Source organism: Chiroxiphia lanceolata, chromosome 16, assembly GCF_009829145.1.
Source record: "Chiroxiphia lanceolata isolate bChiLan1 chromosome 16, bChiLan1.pri, whole genome shotgun sequence".
NCBI lineage: Eukaryota > Metazoa > Chordata > Aves > Passeriformes > Pipridae > Chiroxiphia > Chiroxiphia lanceolata.
Genome location: NC_045652.1, coordinates 14,458,001 through 14,480,537, shown reverse-complemented (window position 1 = coordinate 14,480,537; position 22,537 = coordinate 14,458,001). Strand labels below are relative to the sequence as shown.

The following is a 22,537-nucleotide window of genomic DNA, read 5'->3' as shown; positions in this document are numbered from 1 at the left end:
TGGAAAATTAATTAGGAGCTTGTAATGACTGCTCCCATCTGCAGCCAGGAGGAGCTGGCTGCAGGAGAGGGGTTGTGTCTGCACCAGGCACTGCCTGTCCAGCTGGATCAGCCCAGGGACACCGGGAATGGTGGGGACCAACCTGCTCAGGCACAGCAACCTGTCCCTGCAAACAGAGGCTGAATTTGGGCACTTAATTCACTGTGTGGGGCAAAGACTCCTGGGTGAAGAAGTCCCCAGGAACTGGGTATGGGGGATCCAGGTGTCTTCGCCCCATACAAGGATCAGGGGATGCTCCAGGTGTGGAGCTCTGCCATCCCAATCCGCCCCCACCAGCTGTCTCCAGGAGCCAGTGCATCACACGATGGATGGGATGCAGCACTTACACCACAGGCAATAAATCATTAGCACACACACCCCGCAAAAGAGCCCGTAAATCTCCTGGCACAATAAAAACAGCCGGAGCAGGTGGCAGTGGCTGAGGTGGGGACAACCACAGCACACTCCAGCCACGCCACACACACCCACGCTCCATGCACCGAGCCAGGGCATCTCCCAACCTACCCAAGGGGGACAACAACTGGAATGAGGTCCTGGAGCCCTCCATGGGTGCTGGCTCAGTGCTTGCCTTTGCCACATTTACTGTCCTCTGCTCATCAGGGCTGGAATTTCACCTAAAATATCCAGTTTTGGCTCCAGCACCCTCAGTCTCTGCTGTACCACTCACTGGCAGGGCCACAGCATGGAGGTGACATCCCACCACCGGAAAATCCCTAAGGGGCCAGCACAGCCTTTCCATAAATTCCTCCGGTCCACCTGAAGCACCTCCTGAGCTGATATTTGGTGGGAACCAAATGCTTAATTCCCCCCAACACTGTAGATGTGGCACTTGGGGACATGGTTTAGTGTTGGACCTGGCAGTGCTGGGTTGGACTTGATGATCTTAGAGGGCTTCCCCAGCCTAAATGATTCTATGATCCCAACAGACAGCTGTCACATCCCTTTGTCCCCCAGCCCCGCTGCCACCTCCTGCACAGGACAAAGCAGGGCTGGGCACAACCCCTCACCTGACTTGTCACCGTGGGATGAGCAGGGCCACTGTGCCTGCAGAGAGGAGCACTTTGATGGCCGAGCAGCTGGGCAGACGGGCGGCTTTGCCTCGGGAGCCTGACTCAAGCAGGGCCCTCATTTATCCGGCTGCAGATCCAGATGAGCCGCACCAACGCGAGGGAGGGAGCGAGACACAGCCCATGGCACTTTCCTTTTTTGCATTGGCGCGAGAATCTGACCCCAATTCCTGAAATTCGTCTTCATCTGAGCTTCCAGGAGAAAGGTCCACATCTCTGGCTTGTGAACAGCAACTGGTGAATCCAGGGTGGGCTTTTTTTGTCCATCTCCCAGTTGCGAATGAAATCTGCCATAGTAAGGTCTGGTGACGTGACCGTGTCCATGTCCATGCTGCAAACCTTATAGAGGAAGGGACTGGACAGGACAGGACAGAGTAGAATATTTTCAGCTGGAAGAGCCCTACAATGATCTGGTCCCACTGCCTGACCAATTCAGGGCTGATAAAAAAATTAAGGGCATTGTTTAAATGCCTCTTAAACACTGACAGGTTTGGGGCATTGACCACCTCTCTAGGAAGCCTGTTCCAGGACTGAACCACCCTCTCCCTAAAGAAATGCTCCCTACTATCCTGTCTAAATCTGCCTTCCAGTAGCTCCGACCCTGTGCTGCCCCCCGGGACCCACCTGGGCTCCGAGCTCCCACACCAGCACAGGAGGGGTTAACCACAGGACAGAGCTGTTTTCCTGGAAAATATTGACTTACCAGCTGGCACACCGGGAGAGGGAGGGATTTCAGGGGAGAGGCGCGCTTTTTTTTTTTTTAAGACGAACACCCAAAGCCCTCTCCAGCCTCCCACCACCCCTCCGGCACCCACACGCTCCGAGGGGTTCCCAGGCTCCGGGTTCTGAGGCGTGAGGACACATCAGCCGAAAGAGTTAATCGGGGCAGGGCAGGGAATGTGTGAAGGCAACATGTGACTGCAGGTGGGGCAGGGCGGAGGGATGAATCACTCTTTTCCTTTTCCTCTTTTCACTTCTTGCTGTTACCTGTCCGGCCCCGGCACTGCGCGCTGGCAGGATCCCCGAGCCATCGACCTGCCAGCCAGGGCGATGCACAGGAGGCTGACGGGGAGCGTTCGCCGCCGCCAGACCCACGGGCTGACCCGCCGCTCCAGGGGGGATAACCAGGGACGGCGTCTCGGCCGAGAAATCCTGCTTCTCGCTGCCCTTCATTGAGCCAGTTTTCTCCTTGTTTCTTTTTTTTCCCCACTTTTTATTTCGTCGGGTGTGTTATCGTATTCTTGGGAGAGCGGAGGATGAGGAGAGCGTGGACTCGGAGGTGAAGGACCTTCCTGGTGGTGCTCATACACCCGGGGCTGTCTCTGCCCCGTCACACAGCCCCGGCCGTGGGAAGCTCCGTGTTTATCTTGCCTGGAGCCCTCTCACCCTGTGGAGCCGGGAGCAAGCCAGAAACCAAATCCTCCTCCCCGGCAGAGAAGAGCTCCGGCGTGGCAGGAGCCGTTGGAAAAGGGAGCGCTGCCTTTCCTGAGCTGCCCGTCGAGCCAGGGAGGGCGAAGCAAAGGGGATCGTGTGTTTAAAGACTGGAGAATAATTAATTCCTTATTTATTGCCGACATCCGGCGCTCGCTGGGGGCACAGAGCTCCCCCGGGAGAGGCGCGCGGTCACCATGGCTTTCTCCCAGGTGCAGTGCCTGGACGACAGCCACGTCAACTGGAGGTCCAGCGAGTCCAAGCCCGAGTTCTTCTACAGCGAGGAGCAACGCCTGGCCCTGGAGGCACTGGCCTCCCGTGGCCGCGACGCCTTCTACGAGGTCCTGAAGAGGGAGAACATCAGGGACTTCCTCTCCGAGCTGGAGCTCAAGAAGATCCTGGACACGCTGGAGACGTACGACCCCGGCTCCGAGTACATCCCGCGCCACGGCGGCAGCGCGGGGGGCAGCGAAGGGGATGGCAACAGCCAAGGGGATGAGCAGGACATGGCTCCTTCCCTGGAGTACTGGCCCCAGAGGTCCGACCGCTCCATCCCACAGCTGGACCTGGGCTGGCCCGAGACCGTCGCCTACCGCGGGGTCACCCGCGCCACCGTCTACATGCAGCCGCCCATCGAGGGGCAGGCACACATCAAGGAGGTGGTGAGGAAGATGATCTGCCAGGCTCAGAAGGTGAGGCGTGCCGCGGGGACGGGGCAGGACGTGCCCCAGGGCATCCTGCTGGAAGTCCTGCTCTGCCGGGCAGTGCCTGTCCCACGGGAAGCTGTGCCCAGGCAAAGGCAGCGCGGGCAAGCGTTCGGGTTTTTCCGTGGAACCAATATTTGGGGGTCAGGTCTTGCTGAGGATGCTGTTCGCCTGGTCCAGCACTCCCTGGGAATAACACAACCCTTCCCATAGTCCATATGGCCGCGTCGTTAATCCCAGGGTCCCTACAGGGCTGTGGGGAAAACCGCTGTGGGGAAAAATGGGTTGAGCTGCTTCCCAGCTGCGAGGCCACAGTGCCAGGCATCCCACAGTTGTTGTTCCCAGTGTGACAGCATGTGGCAGCACGCAGGAACCTGGGGTCACGATCTGGCCTTGGGTCCACCAGCTGTTTGGCCCATGACCCAAGGGTCATGGTCTGGCCTCCGCCCTTGTGTCCACTGTCTGCCCAGTGCGTGGCCCCGAGACCCAGTTCAGCCCTGGGGCAAAGTAGCCAAAGCCTCTGGTCTGGCACTGACACACACGAGGGTCAAGTTTTGTGGTGCTCCAAGCTGGCCTCGTCCTGGCTTTCAGAGGAGAAGGATGAGCCGGTGAGCAGGACAAGGCTGGGCAGATGCTGAAGGGATTTGGGTTGAGACTTGTCCTCCTTGTGTCATCCAACCAAGGAGCAGGGAGTGGGGGTGCATGAGCAATGGGTTCAGGCTGGTGTCATGGGCAGGAGGACCAGGGAAGGAGGGAGATGATGGCATGTGTTGAAGGCCGGTGGTGGCGAGCAGAGGTTGTTGGTGTTTCCCAGTGATCCCCAGCTGGGAAGTGCAGGAGGGGTCAGTACCTGCTGGTTTCTCGGTGCTTTGAAGCTCTTTGAGTTCTGTGCGTCCAATACCGTGAGAGCTCCAGGGAAGGAGTATCCCAACCTGGGGGATGCTTCAGCAGGAAAACAGGGAGACACTGCCAGGGCGGCTATGGAGCAGAGAGAGACAGGCTGGGATGCATCAGGTCCAGCTGGCTCCTCCAGGGACAGGGCTGGGGTTTGCAGATCCTGGCAGGAGAGAGGGAAACCTGGTGACATGCAGCCATCAGAGCTTCTCCAGAGTTGTGAGCACGAAGAGCCCCAGTTCAGGCAGGAAAACTAATCTCCCAACACATCCAAGGCTTACAGGAAAGGCTGATGTGGGTGTCAGGGCTGCCCACTGTGGGCAGGAGCCATCTCTGGCCACTGTCACCTCACGAAAGTCAAAGTGACCTGTCCTTACTTGTGACATTTTCCCCACCAGAGCACTTTGCAGTGAGGGCAAAGGGAAGGAAGGGCTGCAGTCCCGTGGGCTGGAGGATGGGAGAACTATCCCACAACAAATAATGTCTCATCCCTGGGTCTTTCCTGCTGCCTCTGACTCGGGCTTGCAGCTCCTGTCTGGCTTTGCCTACTCACCGCTTCCCACCTGCCCCATGCAAACGGCATCTCCTGAGTCATCCCACAGCTCCTCCTGCTCCAGAGTCAGTGGCTGAGTCAGGCAGCTGCACATCTCCACCTCCCCTTGGAGCCTTTCCAAGCCACAGGGCCATGGCTGATGCTGCTGTGATCATCACCAGGACCTTGATGCCCCCTGAGCAGGGCTGGGCAGCAGAGCTGCCTCCTGGTCCAGGCAGTCCCTGCCAGTGGAATGAGATGTGGTGACACCACTGGTGACATGCAGAAGCCTCCTTGATGCTTATGGCACCTCAGGAAATATACAGGAGGGTGAGTGCTTCATCCTGCAGGCTGCAGGGTCTGGGGATGGAGGAGTTATGGGATCTGGCAAGAGGGCTCTTCCATGGTCTCCCACTCTGTATTCAAGGACCACAGTCACTGCAGCTGAATGTGCTGTCATGCTTCAGAGCCCAGGTGACCATTTGTGGGTGCTCCCAAGGGTGGGGACCCTGGGATAGACCACCCTCCTCTGTGCCTGCTGATTTTAGCCAAGGCTTAAGGTCTTCACGGCAGCTCAGAGGTGGAAGAGTTTGGCTGAGGAAGCTGAGGGTGGACAGAGGGACTGTCCTGCTGCCACCCCATCAGATGTCAAATAGGCTGGCCATGCACTCTGTCCTCCCTGGGGAGATCCCTGCCGAATTGTCCCATCCCACCAGACACCAGCAGTGCTCTTCATCCACCTGCAAAGGGGCAGAGACTTGGGAGAGGTTTACTGTTGCATCCCTTGCTCCTGACATTGTCTCAGATCCTTGGTCTGAAATGCTCCCAGGTGCTGAACCCCAAACCCCACCGCAGGAGTTGCTGTCCTGTTGTCAGAAGATCAAAGTCCCCTGACAGGCCCCAGCTGAGGAAAGTTCAGAGCCCACGTGAGAGCTGCTGGTTCTGGGAAGGTCATGCAGGCAGAGCTGGGATGAGGAAGCAGAGAGCTGGCATGTGGGGCTGCTCTGAGGGTGCAGATGAACCCTGTTGCTTGCAGGAACGAGACCAAGCGCTGCTGAGTTCAGAGCCTCAAACCCAGGCGTGCTGGGCAGGGAGATGCAAATGGTCCTCTCCTCTTTCTGGGATTCCTCTTTCTGGGAATAAATGGGAGAGAAGAGAGGGAGGATCCTGTGGCCACATCCCTGCTCTCCCTGAAAATCCCCATCTTTGTGGCCAACAGAGGTGGTCAGGGATGTGGTGCACCCACCAGGCTTCACTCTGGAGACCTTCACCAGGTCCAGCCATGGCATGGCCATCTCTTCCTCGCTGTGGGATCCCCTCAGTCTGCAAAGCTCACAGGATGGACATCAGGAAGAATTTCTTCATGAAAAGGGTTGTCAGGCATTGGAAGTGGCTGTCGAGGGAGGTGGTGGAGTCCCCACCCCTGGAGGTGTCCAAGGAAGGACTGGACATGGCACTCAGTGCTCTGGGCTGGGGGACAAGGTGGAGATAAGGCACAGGCTGGACTTGATGATCTTTTCCAACCTCAAATGATTCTATGATGGGCAGGAAGTCAGATTTCCCTCCTCTTCTCTAAATTTTGGCTCTGTCTGACCAGAAATCGGAGCAGGCTGAAAACACTGACCTTGGCCCAAAGCCACCGGAGGGAGCAGCGACTCTGACCTCCTCTCTGCACTTGAGGTTCCAGGTTGGGATTGTGGTGATACAATTACCCTGAGCAACTTCCAGTGAAGGTTGAGAGGCCCTATTAATTACTGTTTACAAAACCTTCCTCCATTCCTGGATGAAAGGGTCGACAGGGGAGAGCAATTATTAATGTTACTTGTCCCACCTCTCCTCCATCCCAACACGCTTCCTCTAATTGTGCCTTGGTGCCTGCCTAATTTATTAAATGCCCACGTGGTGTGCCCCAAAACTCATTATCTGATGATTCAGAGTGAGCTAATAAAGAGCTGCAACTTCCTCTATAAGACATGATCCTGCAGTGCTCATCAAAGCTATTCCAAAGGATCCCAGCAGCGTTTGCCCGGTGTCTGGGGGGATGTCATGCTCACCACTTCTCATGGTTTTGGAACCTGCACATCTGCTGTATCCAGTGGATCCTGGCAGCTCCTGGGACCCAGGGAAGAAAAGCGTCACCCTCGTGGGCACGGGGAGCATCCAGCTGTAGATTTGGGGCTGATTTCCTCTGCATCTTCCATATGAATGGCAAAGGGATGGCAAAGCTTCCTGGGATGCCCTTGGCAAAGGGGCTTTGGGAAAGGAGATGTCCTTGCAAGGAGTGCTGCCCTGGTAGAGGTGACAGGGACAAGGGTGCCAGGCTCGCTTCCCACAGCTGGATGGCACAGACAGTCCCATTCCCCAAGCTGGAACACAAATAGCACAGAGGCTTTCCCTGCTCTGGAGCAGACAAACCTCCGTTCTTTGCTGGTTGCCCCCATGCCTGGATTTGGCACAGACCCAGCCGGTCCCAGCCCTAGTTCAAGCACAGGCAGCCCAGCAGCAGATTTCACCTCAGACAGTCTCCACCTGGGGAGTGCTGCCAGGACCATCCTCGCTCTCCCAGCCCACTCCATACCAGGGCAGTGTTGGCACACGGGCGTGAGATCCCGGAGACAAACCGAGGCCAAGCCTGTCCTGCAGGCGAGACGTGGCGGGGAGGGAAGAGGGAGCTGAGCAGTGGACAGGATGCACCAGCCAAGCAGGAGGAATGGGGTTGAAAATGTGGGCAAGAGGGTGAGAGCCAGGCTGCCTCCCTGTGCCAGAGCCAGCCACCCTGAACCACTGCGTGTAGTGCACGGCCCACTCACCATCCCTGTGGGAGCAGGGCTTGGCATGGGGGGTGTAATCATCCCCTGCTTGCACCCATACAAAGCTCCTTCACATCTTCAGAGCCACAGCAGCAAGCCAAGGCCTTGGGAATGCTGGGGCCACAGTGAGAAAATGCTCTTTTCCTCCCAAAATAAAGGTCAGTGCTATTGTCATCCCCATTTTATGAGCCCTCAGCTTCCTCTGGAGAAAACAGAGGGCACAGGCAAAGTGACGTGACCACAGCCATGTGGATCAGCGGTGTCAGAGAGAGAAGCAAACCATCTGCCACCAAACCAACCCTCTTAAACCAGGCACACACCATCCCACCACAGGTGCCCCTCACCCAGGACTCGCAGCAGACAGTTCAGCTCCTCCCCAATTAGTTGCTGTACACAGCAAATCCAAGCCCAGAGCTCCCAGAGCAGCTTTGAACCCATCCCACTTTACATCCATGCAAAGCAGGCACCCAGTTTCCTGCCTCAGTTTCCCCACCGGGACAATGAGGACGAGCAAAACACAGGAGCAGAGGCACAAGGGAGCGAGGATTTAGCCTTTCACAGCAAAGCCTGGTAAGAGGCTCTTGGGTGAGGATAAATGGGAATTCAGCTAAAACTGAGTGGCAGAGCCATAAATCCTCCCTTGTCACTTCCCAAAACACTTGTATGTGGCCAGGGCTGGGGAGGCCAGGGCAGCATCAGAGACAGCAGGGCTGGGGCTCCACACACAGCCTCGCTCCTCACCCCATCGCCTGCAGAAAAGGAAGAGGCAGCAATGTCATAACGCGCCATCCTCTGCTTAATTAAAGCTCTCCAGGTTGTCCTGTGGCACAAACCTAATTAAAAGGCAGCTTGGTGCTTTGAGAGCTCCAGACTGGATGTGTTTGACTGTGCAAGTGCCCAGCACCATCCCGGTCCCTTCCTTCCCGAGGGAGGAGTATCCCAGGGTCTCCCTGTGTCCCCTCACACTCCTATGCTGGTGTCCTCCCCAGCTCAGCCTCGTGCCACTGCCAGCAGAGCCATCCTGGAAGAGCAGAGGGCTGAGAGCACCCATCTTCCCAACCCAGGGCACCTTCCAGGAACAGCCACAGAGATGGGAGCACTGACACCTTTCCAACCATGGGACAATGACATGCCAGCACCCTGATGACAAGTTGCTCCCCTGGGATGAGGGGAAGCAGCCATCCCTGTGGGGCTGCCCCAGGATGCTCAGCTGGGCTGCAGGCAGCTGCCCCCAGCCCCTTTTCCTGCCATATCTCATACAGCACCACTGCTGCTCACTGCCACCGGCAATGCCACCTCCAGAAATCCAAATCCACAGGCACAGAGTGACCTTTGGTGCTCAGCCATTCCATGAAATCCCAGCGCAGCACAGATCCACTTTCCTATCACCTGTGAGACTCATCCTGGCCGTGCCAGGGCAGCAAACGCCCTGGGTACAAAGGGAGCTCCAGCTTGGGAATATCAGTGAGGTTTCTGTGTGACAAACCCAACTGTCACTGCATTCCTGGCACGGCCATCCCGGCTCTGCTCCGCTCTTTACAGCCCAGGAGGGAGGAGGGATGTTGTGCAGCTGGAGCAGCACCCCAGGCTGGGCAGTGAGACCAGGAGGGGTGTCAGCAGCCCCAAACACTGCCCCGGTGCTCTGCCTTGACCCCACAGTGTGGAGCTGACTCTGGATCCAACAGAGCAGCAGCCTCTGGAACAGCCAGGTACGGGAACTGGGAGCTGCAAACTCCTGGCTGCTCTTAAGGAACCTTGTCAGCTCACACCCAGGTCTGGTTTTACAGGGGATTAAAAGTCACTTTAGCTCCTGAGAGCACCTCAGAAGTATCTCAATATGCTCTACCAAGCTTAAAGTCACTTTTAGCTGTTTTTTATAGTGTTTCTCTAAACACCAGCATGTGATTCTCCATGATATGATAACTCCAGAGGCAGCAACCACCCGACACAACACACCCTTGGACAGACAGATCCATCATTTAATGGTTGGACTCGATGATCCTAGAGGTCTTTTTCAACCCTATAAATCAGAGGTCTCCCCTTCTGGTGCTCCCTGCAAAGGGACACCAAACTTCTCAGCCAGAAACTGGATTCTGAAATTTGTGGAGCTCGTTAAAGGCAGGAAAGTTGGATTCACCCTCAGCAACCAATTTTTCCTGAGTATATTATGCTATGGGCCACCACTGGAATCACAGGATCATTATGGCTGGAAAAACATATAAGACCATCGAGCCCAGCCACTAACCCAGCACTGCCATGTTCACCACTAAACTGTGTCCCCAAGTGCCACATCTACACATTTTGTGGAGATGAAACCTCCCACAGTGACAGCAAAGGAATGGGACTGGGGACTCCTGCTTTCCACCCTTGGGCTGGCTGGAGCTGGAGGGGATCCTGGGCTCCTCCACATTGAATCCCAGGCTCCTACAGAGATGACATTGCCTTGCCTCTCACAAAACAAGCACTGACCATACCTTTGGGTTGTCCCCGGCCCTGCTGCCCAGACTCATCTCTCGTCTCCCCTCTCCAGGTCATCGCGGTGGTCATGGATATGTTCACTGATGTAGACATCTTCAAGGACCTCCTGGATGCAGGCTTCAAGAGGAAAGTGGGGGTCTACATCATTTTGGATGAGACCAACGTGAAGCACTTCCTGCAGATGTGTGAGCGAGCCCATATGCACACTGGGCACCTAAAGGTGAGGATGGTCCGAGGAGTCCGAGCTGGGAAACCTCTCCAATGCAGGGATGTAACCAGAGTTATCCACTCTGCTCCCTCCTGTCCTGGGGAATCACAGCTCCTGAAACTTGGGCAGTGCCAGACGAGTTCAGTCCATTTCTCCTGTAGCCAAAGCTGAAAGTGATGCCCTAATCCAGGAGCAGCAGGATGGGGGGGAACGGATGAGAAACAGGGACGTGGATTTCCACCCAGCAAAGCTCAGTGCAGAAATCCCAGGGGGCTGCTGGTACCCAGCCAGTGCTGGAATTGGGGCAGAGGGATGTCTGGGGAGATGCAGCCCTGCAAGAGCGGGCACAGGTCGCACAGGGCACTGGAAAGCTCATGGCAAACCTGCGAGCTCAGCATCTCCTGGTGAGTTGAGGGAACAAGCTGGCAAGAGGGAAGGAGCAGCAGATGCCATGCCAGGGCCGGATCTGTGCCATTGCCAGCCCCATTCCTGCTGCTGCCCCAGGGGCAGGACCGGCAGGAGCAACCTCTGGCCGGTTCTCTTGCTTTCGGGCTTTCCCGCAAGCCAGAGGTTGGAATTAAAAAACTTGATTTTCCCCTTTTCCGGAGCCTGCGCCCCAGCACAGGGCCGGGAGCAGAGCAGGGAGGCACCCACGCTGCCTGCGGCCCTGGCAGCTGCCAAGGATGCCCTCACTGCTCCCGTCCGTGCGGGGCAGCACACACTGGTGGGACTGATCTGCCCACACACACCGTGCTCACCAGCCCTGGAGTGCTGGTGGATGCACGTGGAACAGCTCCTGTGCACAAATCCCATGTAAAACCAGGGATGGCAAAGCAGGAGGAGGGATGTCTGGCAGCACAGGGGTCAGTCCCCAGCCCAAAGTGCCCCGAACCCAAGGAGCCAGGTTGGATGTGGCTTGGAGCAATTTGGTGTAGTAGAAAGTGTCCCTGCCCACAGCAGGGAGTTGGAATGAGATGAGCTTTAAGGTCTCTTCCAACCCAAACAGTTATGGGATTCTAGGATTCTCCTTACACCTCCCTGTGTGTGCAGGGGTTGCAGAGAAACACCTATCAGGGTGTTCTCGTGCAAAGGCAGAGGAAGATGAAGGGGCAGAGGAGAGGATGGGGGGGTGTATCAGCCTCAGGAACAGCACCCGGAGTGGGGACCCTCCCTCCAGCTACAGGACAAAGCCCCAGGTTCCAGCCACAGGACACAGAGTTCCAGGCTTTCCTCTGGGCACAACACTCCCTTTGCCAGCATCAGATGCAAACACAGGGGAGCAGCCCAGCAGTCTCACTCAGGGCCTGCAGACACCCCTCTCCAGCCGTGAGTCGCTCGGCCTCGCCCGTTGCTTGGCAGAAAAGTGATGTTTCTGCTCCTGACGTCACCGGGCCATGCACCGGCTGCCAAACGGCTGCTGGGAAGGCCCATGCCTGGGCAGGCTCACATTTGCTTACGGTGAGGGCAAACCCCCGGCTGAGCAGGAACACGTCGGAGCCACGACACCCTCGCACCTGGCTGGAATGAGGTGGGACATGAGGTGGGACATGCTGGGGCTCAGGGACCCCCACGCAGGGAGCCGAGAGCACCGGCCGGCCAAGCCTCACCGTGCCCGCCAGCCCGGCTTAATTGCTGCTCCCAACAATTAAAGCAAAGTCAACCGAGCTTTTACCTGCGTCCAAACTCCCTGGAGAGTCTGGGATCCCGCAGGCTGCTGCCGCTCCGAGACCAGAAAAGCCAGCGCTGACGCACTCCGGTGTTTTCCTACATTAGCAGCCCGGTGGCAGGACTGGAAAAGCAGGAGAACATCTGCAGAGCTCGGCAAATGTCTGGAAGTTGGGATTTGCCGCACACTGCAGCCGGTTTGCTGGCACGGGAGGCAGCAGGGCAAGGAGGCGGCGAGGAAAGTAGGGCAGAGTCTGGGAGCTGCTTCCTAAGCCCAGAGATGATAACGAAACATCCCTCGTTATCTCGGTGCCTTCGCTTGGCAATTAGTAACTGGCTTGGGCAAGGAGGTCGCTCCGTTGAGCAAGGGCGAGTGCCTGAGGAGTGATTCACCCAGCCCGGCACCCGGCCATCCCGCCGGGCACCCGCCTTGGCACAGGCCAGACAAGCAGAGATACACCAGGAGCTGGGAGGAAAGGGGACTGGCACCAGGGAGGGTTGATCCCTGGGTGTTACCTGAGAAAAGCCCACGGCTGCTCCCTGAGTTTGGGCACAGGGTCGGCTCCAAGAGGGAGGGATCGACACCCAGGCTGGCAATGGGCAGAGAGCAAAGCCTTGGGTGTAAAGTTTGTGCACCCTGGGCACTACCAATCTCAGCAGCACCATGTGTAGGGATAACACAGGACAGGGATGAGAATTCCTACCCCAGCCTGCTTTCCAACCAGCCCTCAGCACCACCAGTGCTGCTGCACACCCACAGAAACTGGGATGTCCCCCCAGACACACCAGGCAAAAAGGCAAACGTTAAGGAAAAAACCAAATGCCACAAAAAACCCCACAAACTTCTCTACTCAGTATGTGAATCTTCCCTGGAAACACCGTCAGAAAAGCCTTTCTTTTCACATCATGCTAAAATCAATGCTGAGTCATTGTCCCTCCTACCAGACACGGGGGAGTGGGGAGCAGGGGAGCCCCTGGGCTATTCCTGATTGTGGTCTACAGGGAGAGAGGAGAGTCCAGAGAAGCAGATGAGAAAGGCTGGAGGAGGGGAAGACCAATATTTTTGGTGCTTTTCTTTAAAAAAACCAAAACCAAACAAAACAAAAAGCACACAAAAACAGCCACGGAGGGCATGACCCCGTGATAACACTGAGCCTTTAGCAATGGCATGACCGACATCCCGGCAGGAACAGGAGGAATGCAGACGCTTTCACAAGAAAATATTTGCTCCCCACCCAAGGGAGCCCTTTTGCTGTGGAAGATGCTATCTGGTGACTTCGGAATGTGCCAGTGCCCTCCACAGAGACTCTGGAGCCAGAAGCCAGACTGGAGATAGAAGAGTATTTTGACAGAGCCAGGACTGCCCCTCCATCCCTGGGCTCCCTTGGGGAGGACACCCCCATCCCTCCACAGGGACCTGCTCCCTCATCACCGGGTTTCACTTCCTGGGGGTGAAAAGATGTTGCCCCACTGCCTTTTTTTCTGCCCCACTCACCCCTAAAACCAGGCAGGACTGAACACTCAGATTTTGGGAGCACAGAAAAGGGGGAGTGTGGCAGAAAGCAAATCCACTGCCACCAGATCCACGTGTGCTGTCCTGGGGTCACCAGCTCTCCCTAAAGCCCTTGTACATCTCCCGCTGGGGAGGAGGAGTGGGATCTCCTCTCCCAGGGTGGCATTTCCATAGATCACAGGGGATGGAGAGTGCTTGGCAGCACCATCACACACTGCTCACCCACGGACACAGGCAGCACGGAGGTGGAAAACAGGGCCCAGCACGTGGGCAAAGCAGGAAATTCTCCAGGCTGAGTCCAGAGTTCACCGCGTGGCCTTGGGCGAGTTATTTTATCTCCCCATCGCTGTGGCCTCCTCTGAGCCGGCCGTGAAGAGTGTTCTGTTCCTCGGAGGGGCTGTGGAGCATCCGGGGGGGCGTTGGTGGAGGGGTGGATGATGCTCTCAGAGCAGCCCTGTGCTCCTGCTCACGCCTGTGCCTTTGCTCTGCAGAACCTGCGCGTCCGCAGCACCGGGGGGACAGAGTTCTTCACGCGCTCGGCCACCAAGTTCAAAGGGGCTTTGGCCCAGAAGTTCATGTTCGTGGATGGGGATCGAGCCATGTGTGGATCCTACAGGTAATCAGCACTCTCCTCCTGCCCTTTTGCCTCCCCCCATGGAGGTGTTGGTCAAAGGATCATCACAAACCCGCATGGCCTAAATCCTGGTCCCTGCCCAGCACGGCCCCAGGACCCCGTCCCAGACTTGCTCCCCTGCTCCTAAACTGGGAGACGACTTTGCAAGGAGATTTGGAATGGGCCCCAAGGAGTCCCCACCACCTCCTGAAACCAACAGGTCGAGGACACCTGCCATTCTCGGAGGTAGTGGGACACACCAGTTTTTTTCTGCCACTTGATGCAATAAGCACAAGGAAGGACCAAAGCACCAAACCACACCACAGCCAGTCCCAACTCTCACACTAACTTCAGCTTTTCCAGCTAAACATTTCCTACACAAAGTATTTTCCAGGTTGTCCAAATGAAAACTTACTTTGGTAGAAACAGATCACCCTCAGTCAGTTTCTGAGCTCTAAAAGATAAGTTTTATAAACACGGAGCTGAAACATTTCCTACTTTCTGGCCACAACAAATAACACATCCATTTGTGAGTTGCTTTTCTTAACTAACCTAAGCTGAGAAAGGAAAAGCAGCCAACACTAAAGTGAAAAACTAACTGACCCGCTGCAAATACCTTTTATTTCAAGTCCACTGTGCTCAAGACTTCAGCCCTTCACTCTAATTTGTGATGAGAGCTATTTCATCAATCCTATTATTATTATTATTAATGTTTACAATGAGATCATGTCCCTGCTGGCACCATCAATCCCCCAGGGAATGCCAGGGTTGGGGAGAGGAGTGTTATTTACCAGTGAGTGCTCAGAGAGTTTCCAACATGTTTCTGTTCCAGCTTCACCTGGTCTGCAGCGAGGACGGACCGAAACGTCATCACAGTCCTCTCGGGCCAAGTGGTGGAGGCGTTTGACAAGCAGTTCCAGGAGCTCTACCTCATGTCCAAGGGGGTGAGCCTCAAGTCCATCTCCATGGGTGAAGAGCCCGAACCTGAGCCCGTAACGCTGCCCTCGGTCGTGCCGGTGACCCCCGCCAACGCCGTGGTGAAGAAGCTGATAAACCCTAAATACGCCCTGGTGAAGGCCAAGAGCGCTGACCAGATCAGCAAGACTTCGTCTGAGAACCAGGACAAGAACCAGAAGGCAGACAACAAAGGCAAAGTCGTTCCCGAGGGCCCGGGGGGTGACCGGCACGGGGACATGGCAGACCTCTCCCTGCTCATCCACCCCGGCCTCCTGAATCTGGAGAAAGCCAACATGTTTGACTATCTGCCCACCTGGGTGGAGCCTGACCCCGAGCCCGGGAGCGAAGTCTTGGGCTACATCAACATCATTGACCCCAAGATCAAGAACGTGAAGCTCTCGCAGATGAACCGCATCAAAGTCTGCGACGTCTCCCAGGCCAGCGCCCAGCACCGGCAGATGCTGAAGAACAGGGAGATGGAGGCCAAGAAAAACTCAGACCAAGAGCCACCTCTGCTGTCCCCCTGCCAAAGACAGATCCCACAGCCCCCCATGGAAGCCCCTACAGCACCCACTACCAGCCACATGGAAGGCATCAGCTGGACAACGAAGCAAGCAGGAACATTTGCCTCTTCACCCTTGGGCCACCACTTGAAGCCACAGGAAGAGACACTGGAGACCATCAAACCACCAGTTCCAAAGCCAAGGACCGTCCCCGTCGGTGTCCTCGTGACCAAAGTCATTACAACCTGTGACAGCAGCACTGCCCTGGAGGGTGACACACAACCACCGCTGGCCGACCATAAGGGTGTGAAGCAGGAGCGGGAGGAGAAACCCAACGGAGCTTCCATGGAGACCTGCCACCTCCAGCCAGACCGGCCCGTGGCAGGGCCACAAGAGGACAAAGGGCCTCCCTGCTCTCACAATGGGCTGGGAGAAGAGGAGGAGGAGGAGGAAGAGGAGTACATCACTCTCAGTGACCAGGAGAGCTACTCCAGCAGCTCTGCTGACCACAGCTACCGCCGCTCCAACGCCTCCTCCATCTCGGACGAGTACTTCGAGGTGAGGGATCGCTACGGGCCGCTCCGGAGAACCAACTCGGACGTCACCCACAACGGGGAGATCCTTCCCATGCAGAGGAAGCTCAGTGACCCCCACATCAGCCGGGGCACCTTCCTCAGCCCCCTGGGCAGCCTCCCGTCCCTGAAGCACGTCCGCGTGGAGGACGTGACGAAGAGGAGGAGCAACGCCGTGGAGATCAGGCGTGTGCTGCCCCGCACCATCCTGGATGGCAACAGCTCCTACCCCAGCAGTGCCACCCAGGTAGGACTTTTTGCGATGACCTTATGTTTCTCCACCCTACAGAGGTTGCAAACCCAGAGGTGACCCAGCCAGCTCAGCCGAGGCGTGGTGTCATCCCGAGCTTTGGTGTCAGGTCCCAGATGCCGAGATAAGACTTCCCATATAGAATAACACCCTACACGTGGCGATGGTAGGAGTTACCCAAGAGGTTCTCCTGGTCGGGAAGGTGGTGGCCATGCCACAGGTCTTGGTGTCTAGCAATGGGAACAGCTGGTAAAGGGGAGGTTTTTGAGAATTAAAGATTATCCCACAGCGCTGGGCTGGGGATGGAGCTGAGTGGCTCCGGGCACAGCTGTGCAGATGTGCCTGGACTCGCTGAGCCCCATCCACAGCCCATCAGCAGCGGCACCGTGCCCAGCCAGGGACAGACTGTGCGTGCAGGCGTGTCCTTCTCAGGCTTGTTTTCCAGCACCTTGCCAGGGCGATTAGCATCAAAGGAGAAGCGCTCGGACACATAATTAGGCAGAGCAAGACAGCGGAGAAACAGGGACGGCAACCTCTGTGGGCGAGTGCCACAGTCAGCAGCTTTGTGGCTGATCCAGCGGTGACGCCAGACCCTGTCACCGCACGGGTGCTGCAATTCCATGGGGTGCATGCCCAGATCCCGCTGCTGGAGCACGGGGTGCACGGCAGCATCCCCACCAGGGCCGGAGCATCACCCTCTCCAGGCAGGGGGATCACAGGGGCAATCCCCTGTTTCCACCCAAGCACTGCAGCCTCTCGCACCACTGCCAAGCGTTTTGGTTTCTCAAGGCTCCCCGCCCGCTGTTTTTGGGGCATTCAAACCCCCAGGGCTAAATCAGCAGCTGAAGTCACTGAAACTGCCTGAGGGTACCCTGGCTGAGCATCTAATCTGTATTTACAGGGAATTAAATTTACTATCCCATAGTCCACTTGCTTCTCCCTTCCCAGCCAGTGACAGGGAGCTCAGAGCTTTAATCCTCACACATCAAATACCCCCTGGTCCTGCAGGGCAAGGAGCACAGAGCCCTTTGATGCTGTGACCCAGGTCCCAGGTGCCACCCTGCTCGGGGTGGCTGGGTATGCTGGTGTTCCTGCAGTAACTTGTTCTGGCCCTTTGATGAGAGGCAGATAATTAACACAGCATCAGGGTTAGGAAAGCCAGTGCTCAGCTGGTAGAGATGTACAGGGAAGAGTTTCTCCCATATGTAAAAACAGTAAACCAAAGCAACCCTTGACTAACTCTAGAAAACCTGAATCCAACAGGAATCACCATCAACCCCCACAAACATCTTTTTCTGGGGTCCACATTTCTCATATGCTGGCCCGTGGCCCAGCATAGCCCAAAACACAGGTGGGGGCTCACTCAGGGCAAACACCATGTTTTCCATTCCATGGAGAACATGGCACCCAAGTTCTCCCTGGAACATCACCTTCCCTAAATACACAACCCCATTCACACCTGGATGCACAGCAGGCTCAAGGAGGGCACTGGGGACACCCGTGTCTTCTCCTGCCCCTCTCCCACCCGCAGAGCCCCCAGGTCTGTGCAGAGCAGAGGTTTCCAGACAAGCCCCCACCCACTCATCCCTTAGTGACAGGGAAAATCCCCATCCCACTGGCTCCACAGCTGCGTGGGGGGGCCTTACCTGGGTACAGGACCCTGCTGATCATCCCTGGCATGATGATGACAAACAGGGGCAGCATCTTCAGGTAGCTGGCCAGGATGGAGCCGGCCTTGGCGTGACTGAGGCTCTTTGCAGAGAGCGAGCGCTGGACGATGACCTGTAGAGGGCCAGGCAGGAGGGATGAGCAGCACCAACACCACAGCAGCCTCCTCCTTGCCAAACTGCATCCCAAATGTTGGAGCCACTGGGCACAGGGCCCAAGCACAGCTCCCAAAAGCAGCATAGATGTGTTCCCAGCCCACAGCGAGGTTTCTCTCCAGACCAGTAACAGGCTGGTGTTACACCACAGCAGCACGTCCCTCCTGACAGTATCAACCATTCCCCACCACTATTCTTCCCACTCTTGCCCTTTCTATTCAATCTTCTCCCCAAAGAGTGCCCACAGTGACAAGGAAACCGAGTCCAGCCTCCTCCTCCCACAACTCCACTGCTCAGACCATCACACCTCAAAGCTCTGGCCAAGCCATATCCATCCACAACACAGCCAGCCCTGAGGTTTTGAGGCAATCCCTCTTAAATAGGCAACACCTGTAGGAATTGCTGATGTAAAAGAGCTCAGGGTCTCCACAAAGGCTTATAGAGAATGCTCAGCACCCAGCAGGATTCAGCCACCCTTGAGCAAGAACTGGCTCATTCCCCCAGTGGATAGGAGGGATGGGGTGCCAAATCCTAGGGTGGAATGCTTGGGGAAGCATGGTTTAACTTCTTTCCAAGAGCCAGAGCATGTCAGGAGCTGCAGGACCCACCAACCAAGCTCAGGCACCATGTGCACCACATCAGGTACATGGTGAGCTCAGAGGGAGAGGAGCTAAATCACCCTTGATCCTTCCCACCTGAAGCCATCTCGGACCTTAACACTGATTTTAAGCATCTAATAAAATTGATCCAGAACCACCTAAGGTAAACTGCTTTAACACAGCCCTCATGGTCAGCACAGGAGGTGCCTGCTCCAGGACCAAAGAGGCCTTTGGGATATTGGGACTAACTGGCTGAACCCTGAGCTGATGCCAACAGCTCGGTGGAGATGGGGCACTGGCAGCATGGCAAGGGTCATGGCAGAGGCTGGGCAGGTTGGCACAGCCAGCTCTGCAGCCTCCTGGCTCCAGCTCATCCTGCCATCAGCACCTGCACTCACCAGATCCCATCCCACCTGGTGCATCTGCAGTCACACCCAAAGAGGAGATCACTATCTGGTGACCACAGCCATGTGTTACAGCCTTACCCAGTCCAGAATTAAGATTAGTGGTGCTCAGACCTGATCCAAACGTGTGTCTCAACCCAGCTAATCAGAGCCACCCCCGCAGTGCTGTTGCAGCTCACTGTTGTCTCCTCATCCCACCTCCTCCCCCAACCCTCCATCCTTTCATCTGATCTTGGCAGTCACCTAATCCCACAGCTCAGGTCTGGATGACTGGATGCTCTTTGTGCCTGATATGAGGGCTTAGATGATTAAGACGGGTGTTGAGGCTGCTGCTGGAGAGAAGGTGTTGACATGCCTTATCCTGGATCTCCAGGTAGCAGGGACTTGGCTCGGGACAGCCTCCAGGCTGCTTGGGAAGTGGCTGCTGAAGCACTGCATGTGCAGGACTGTGTGTTATCACAGTAAGAAATCAGAGCAGCAGCCACGGTTAAGACTTGATGTAGTTCTGAGCTGCCACCGGTCTCAGAAGAATTTGGGCAAGGGACTACACCAAGTGCCAGAGGGATTTGTCCATGAGGACCAAGCCCATGTCACAGAGGTGTCCTTGCAGGGAGCAGCATCCTCACAACAGCCACAGCTCACCTCTTTCTCTGCTCTGTCACGAACAGGGGACGCACATCTATCGCTACCGACCCAGGACCCCCGCGGGCAGAGAGCAGGGCAAGGAGGTCTCCTGCTCCCCGACGCACGAGAAACCCCTCGGGGCCACCAAGTACAGAGGGGATGGAGCAGAACCCAAAAAGACCACTGCAGGCAGCCAGCCCTACTGGCAGAGCAAAGCCTTCAGCCCCAGCAAGCCCACGGCGCCCGGCCACCTCTCCCCGAGCAACCCCAGAGCGTCGGGCAAACGCTTCACCTCCCTGCCCGAGAACCAGAAGCCAACCGAGGAGATGAGGACACCCCTCGGCATCCCGCTCTCCAAACTGTCCCAGTCCAAGCACCTCAAGAACAGGGTCGCGGGAGCCCCGGGTGCTTCCGTGGACTCCAAAAAGCAGCCCCCCGAGAGCACGGGCCAGAAGGAGCACTAGGGGCTGGTGAAGGTGGTCCCCGCGGGGCGAGAGCGGTGGTAGAGCGTTGCCTGGAGCCCAGGCCACGCCGCGTTACACGGGGCAGGGGGTTCTTGTTTACATTTACCTGGTCGGTGCACCAGTACCACGTGGCCATGATGGACAGCCCAAAAGTCATCCCGGTCCAGGGCAGGTCTCCGGAGACCGGGTCTCGGAAGAGGTGCATGGCATCCGCTCTGGGCAGGTGGCAGGAAGTGTTGGGAACGATCTTGGACGGCACCGCTTTTCCGTAGGCCTCTTCCAGGTTGGGGTAACCTCCGATCTCATTAAAAGCTGGAAAGCACCATTGGGGGAGGTGGTCAGAGTGCAGTAAAACCCAGTGGTCTGTGAGATCAGCTGGCAGAGCACTCACCAGCTCGTTAACTCAGAAGTGCTGCCCAGAGAGGGAGGGCTCGTCCGTGATCGTGTTTTCTTCTAGTTATTTAAGAGACTCTTCTATTACCATTTTGCACAGCAGGTCCCATTGCAGCCCACTCTCCCTTTGGAGGGTGACCCGAGTCCTGGGACAAAGGCTCCTCAAGGGACCCACCTCTTTTAACCTTGTACTGTAAAAGCAACCTGTTCATTAAAGCTCCCTGGTCCCAGGGCAGGGGAACCTTGCCCAGGACTATTGAAATGCAAGATTAGGTGGCCTTCGACTTGATAAACTGCAGCTCAAGGTGCCTTGGCACAAGTGTCCAGCCAAACATTTTGTACTCCCCTGAGCATTTCCCCAGCATCCCCCATGTGCCCCCACCCCCAAACCTCCAGAAACCAGTAAAAAAAAAAAGAAAAAGAAAAAGAAAAAAAAAGACCCTTTTCACTGCATTTTTCCTAGGAAATGAGATCCAAGGTCTGAGCCTGAGCCTTGATGAGGAGTATGTGCCATGAACAAGCCCTAGCAAGTGAGCCTCCAAGCCCTTGGCAGATGCCCCGTGCTCCTCCTGCCTGCAGCCACTGCCAACCAGCCCTGGGCTCTACCCTGGCCCCCCACTACCTCCCTGCTCCTGGGGGGCACAGAATGAATGCAGCTCCCCCAGGACCTCCAGTGGGAGAATTTTGGAGCCAGAGGCATCACTTTCTGGAGGAGGGTGGGAGGGGAGGCACCCACCCCGCTCCCCCCACACACCACGGCCACCCACACAGCAGCCTGGGGGAGATGGGCAGGGAGGGGCACTGGCACCCCCATACCCATGGCAGCTGCTGGTGCTCGGGAGCAGAGAGGAGGCTCCAGAGGTTTCACGGAGGGGAGGAGACTCCAAGCAAGACCCACGAGCATCCCTCGCTGGGTTTCTCCAAATCTGGTCCAGCTGTCACATCCCATATCCCTTCTGCCCCTGCAGTTCAGACCCTCAGCTTGGGCCCCTCCAGTGCAGCAGCAGGAGGTGAGAATGTGCTCCCGAGCAGTTTCCCTCCCACAGGACTGTGTCCACAAGCCCTGCTGTCTTTAGACCAAATCCCTCAGGCATCAGGTGCTGGGCACTGGGATCACCATCAAATGCCAGCTTGAACAAATCCCAATTTCCAAGCCACCCATCCTGCCCCATTGTCCCCTCCTGCCAGAGGACAGCCCTCCCCCTCCAGTCCTCGCATTTCCATGACCAACCTACAGCCCCGTCCTCATCCCAGGGCAGCCCCCTGACCTGAGGCTTTTGGGGAGCTGGCAAAGGGGCATCACCCACCGTGTCCCCCCCTTGCAATCCGTCCTCCCGAGTTTCACAGGGAGTCAGCATTTGTGAACTCCTCCTGCTCTTGCACAAGCAGCCCTGGCCCCCCTCCAGCGCTTGGTTTATCCAGGCGCCGGCTACTCCCAAGCTTTGCATGGGCGTTGGGCACCAACAAAGGCTCTCCAGAGGCAGAGGCCGAGTACTGAAAGCAGAGATTGGTGCCCGGGGGTGAGAGCCTGCTCCCTTCCCAAAGGTGCTCACCAGCAAGTCACGGCACCTACGCCTGCCAAGAAGGAAGAGCGGAGCAAAATCCTCCAGGCAGCGGGAGCTCAGCCTGCAGATGCCAGGATGCAGCCCATGGGCTCTGCTGGGATTAACATTCCCGTGCTGAATGGCAGGATGACACAGAGCTAAGCAGAGCCACCAATGGCACTGCCAAGGTTTCTGTTCAGCAAAGTGAAAAAATTCTTCCCTGTGAGGGTGGGGAGGCCCTGGCACAGGTTGCCCAGAGAAGCTGTGGCTGCCCCATCCCTGCAAGTGTCCAAGGCCAGGTTGCATGGGGCTTGGAGCAACCTGATCTAGTGGAAGGTGTTCCTGCCCATGGCAGGGGATGGAATAAGATGAGCTTTAAATCTTTTCCAGCCCAAACCATTCCATGACTCTATTGAAAGTGTCCTTTAT

The 22,537-nt window shown here is 56.7% G+C and overlaps 2 protein-coding genes across 5 annotated transcripts in view; one reads left to right on the top strand and one right to left on the bottom strand.

Moving 5' to 3' along the window:
• Positions 1 to 22,537, bottom strand: part of SLC5A10 (solute carrier family 5 member 10) — a 40,337-nt gene that overhangs the window by 6,407 nt on the left and 11,393 nt on the right. For all 3 annotated transcript variants that reach the window (XM_032703542.1, XM_032703543.1, XM_032703544.1), the window contains exons 8-9: positions 20,278 to 20,483; positions 17,904 to 18,039 (exon numbers count right to left, since the gene is read on the bottom strand). In XM_032703542.1, the coding sequence (XP_032559433.1) occupies positions 17,904 to 18,039; positions 20,278 to 20,483 (342 nt within the window). The remainder of the gene's footprint in view (positions 1 to 17,903; positions 18,040 to 20,277; positions 20,484 to 22,537) is intronic.
• FAM83G (family with sequence similarity 83 member G) lies at positions 1,919 to 20,965 on the top strand. 2 transcript variants are annotated; one of them, XM_032703540.1, is made up of 5 exons: positions 1,919 to 3,250; positions 10,029 to 10,196; positions 13,854 to 13,978; positions 14,808 to 16,254; positions 19,752 to 20,965. In XM_032703540.1, exons 1-5 carry the CDS (start codon positions 2,756 to 2,758, stop codon positions 20,169 to 20,171), a joined length of 2,655 nt encoding a protein of 884 aa, XP_032559431.1. In that variant the 5' UTR covers positions 1,919 to 2,755; the 3' UTR covers positions 20,172 to 20,965. The 2 variants fall into 2 exon arrangements, with proteins under 2 accessions (XP_032559431.1, XP_032559432.1); XM_032703541.1 differs by lacking the exon at positions 1,919 to 3,250 and adding an exon at positions 4,801 to 5,018.

Excerpts from the sequence above, each read along its gene's own strand:
- FAM83G (XM_032703540.1), top strand. The coding sequence starts at position 2,756 with ATGGCTTTCTCCCAGGTGCAGTGCCTGGACGACAGCCACGTCAACTGG. Across the intron at positions 3,251-10,028 it reads TGATCTGCCAGGCTCAGAAG|GTCATCGCGGTGGTCATGGA; the intron begins GTGAGGCGTGCC and ends TCCCCTCTCCAG. Across the intron at positions 13,979-14,807 it reads GCCATGTGTGGATCCTACAG|CTTCACCTGGTCTGCAGCGA; the intron begins GTAATCAGCACT and ends TTTCTGTTCCAG.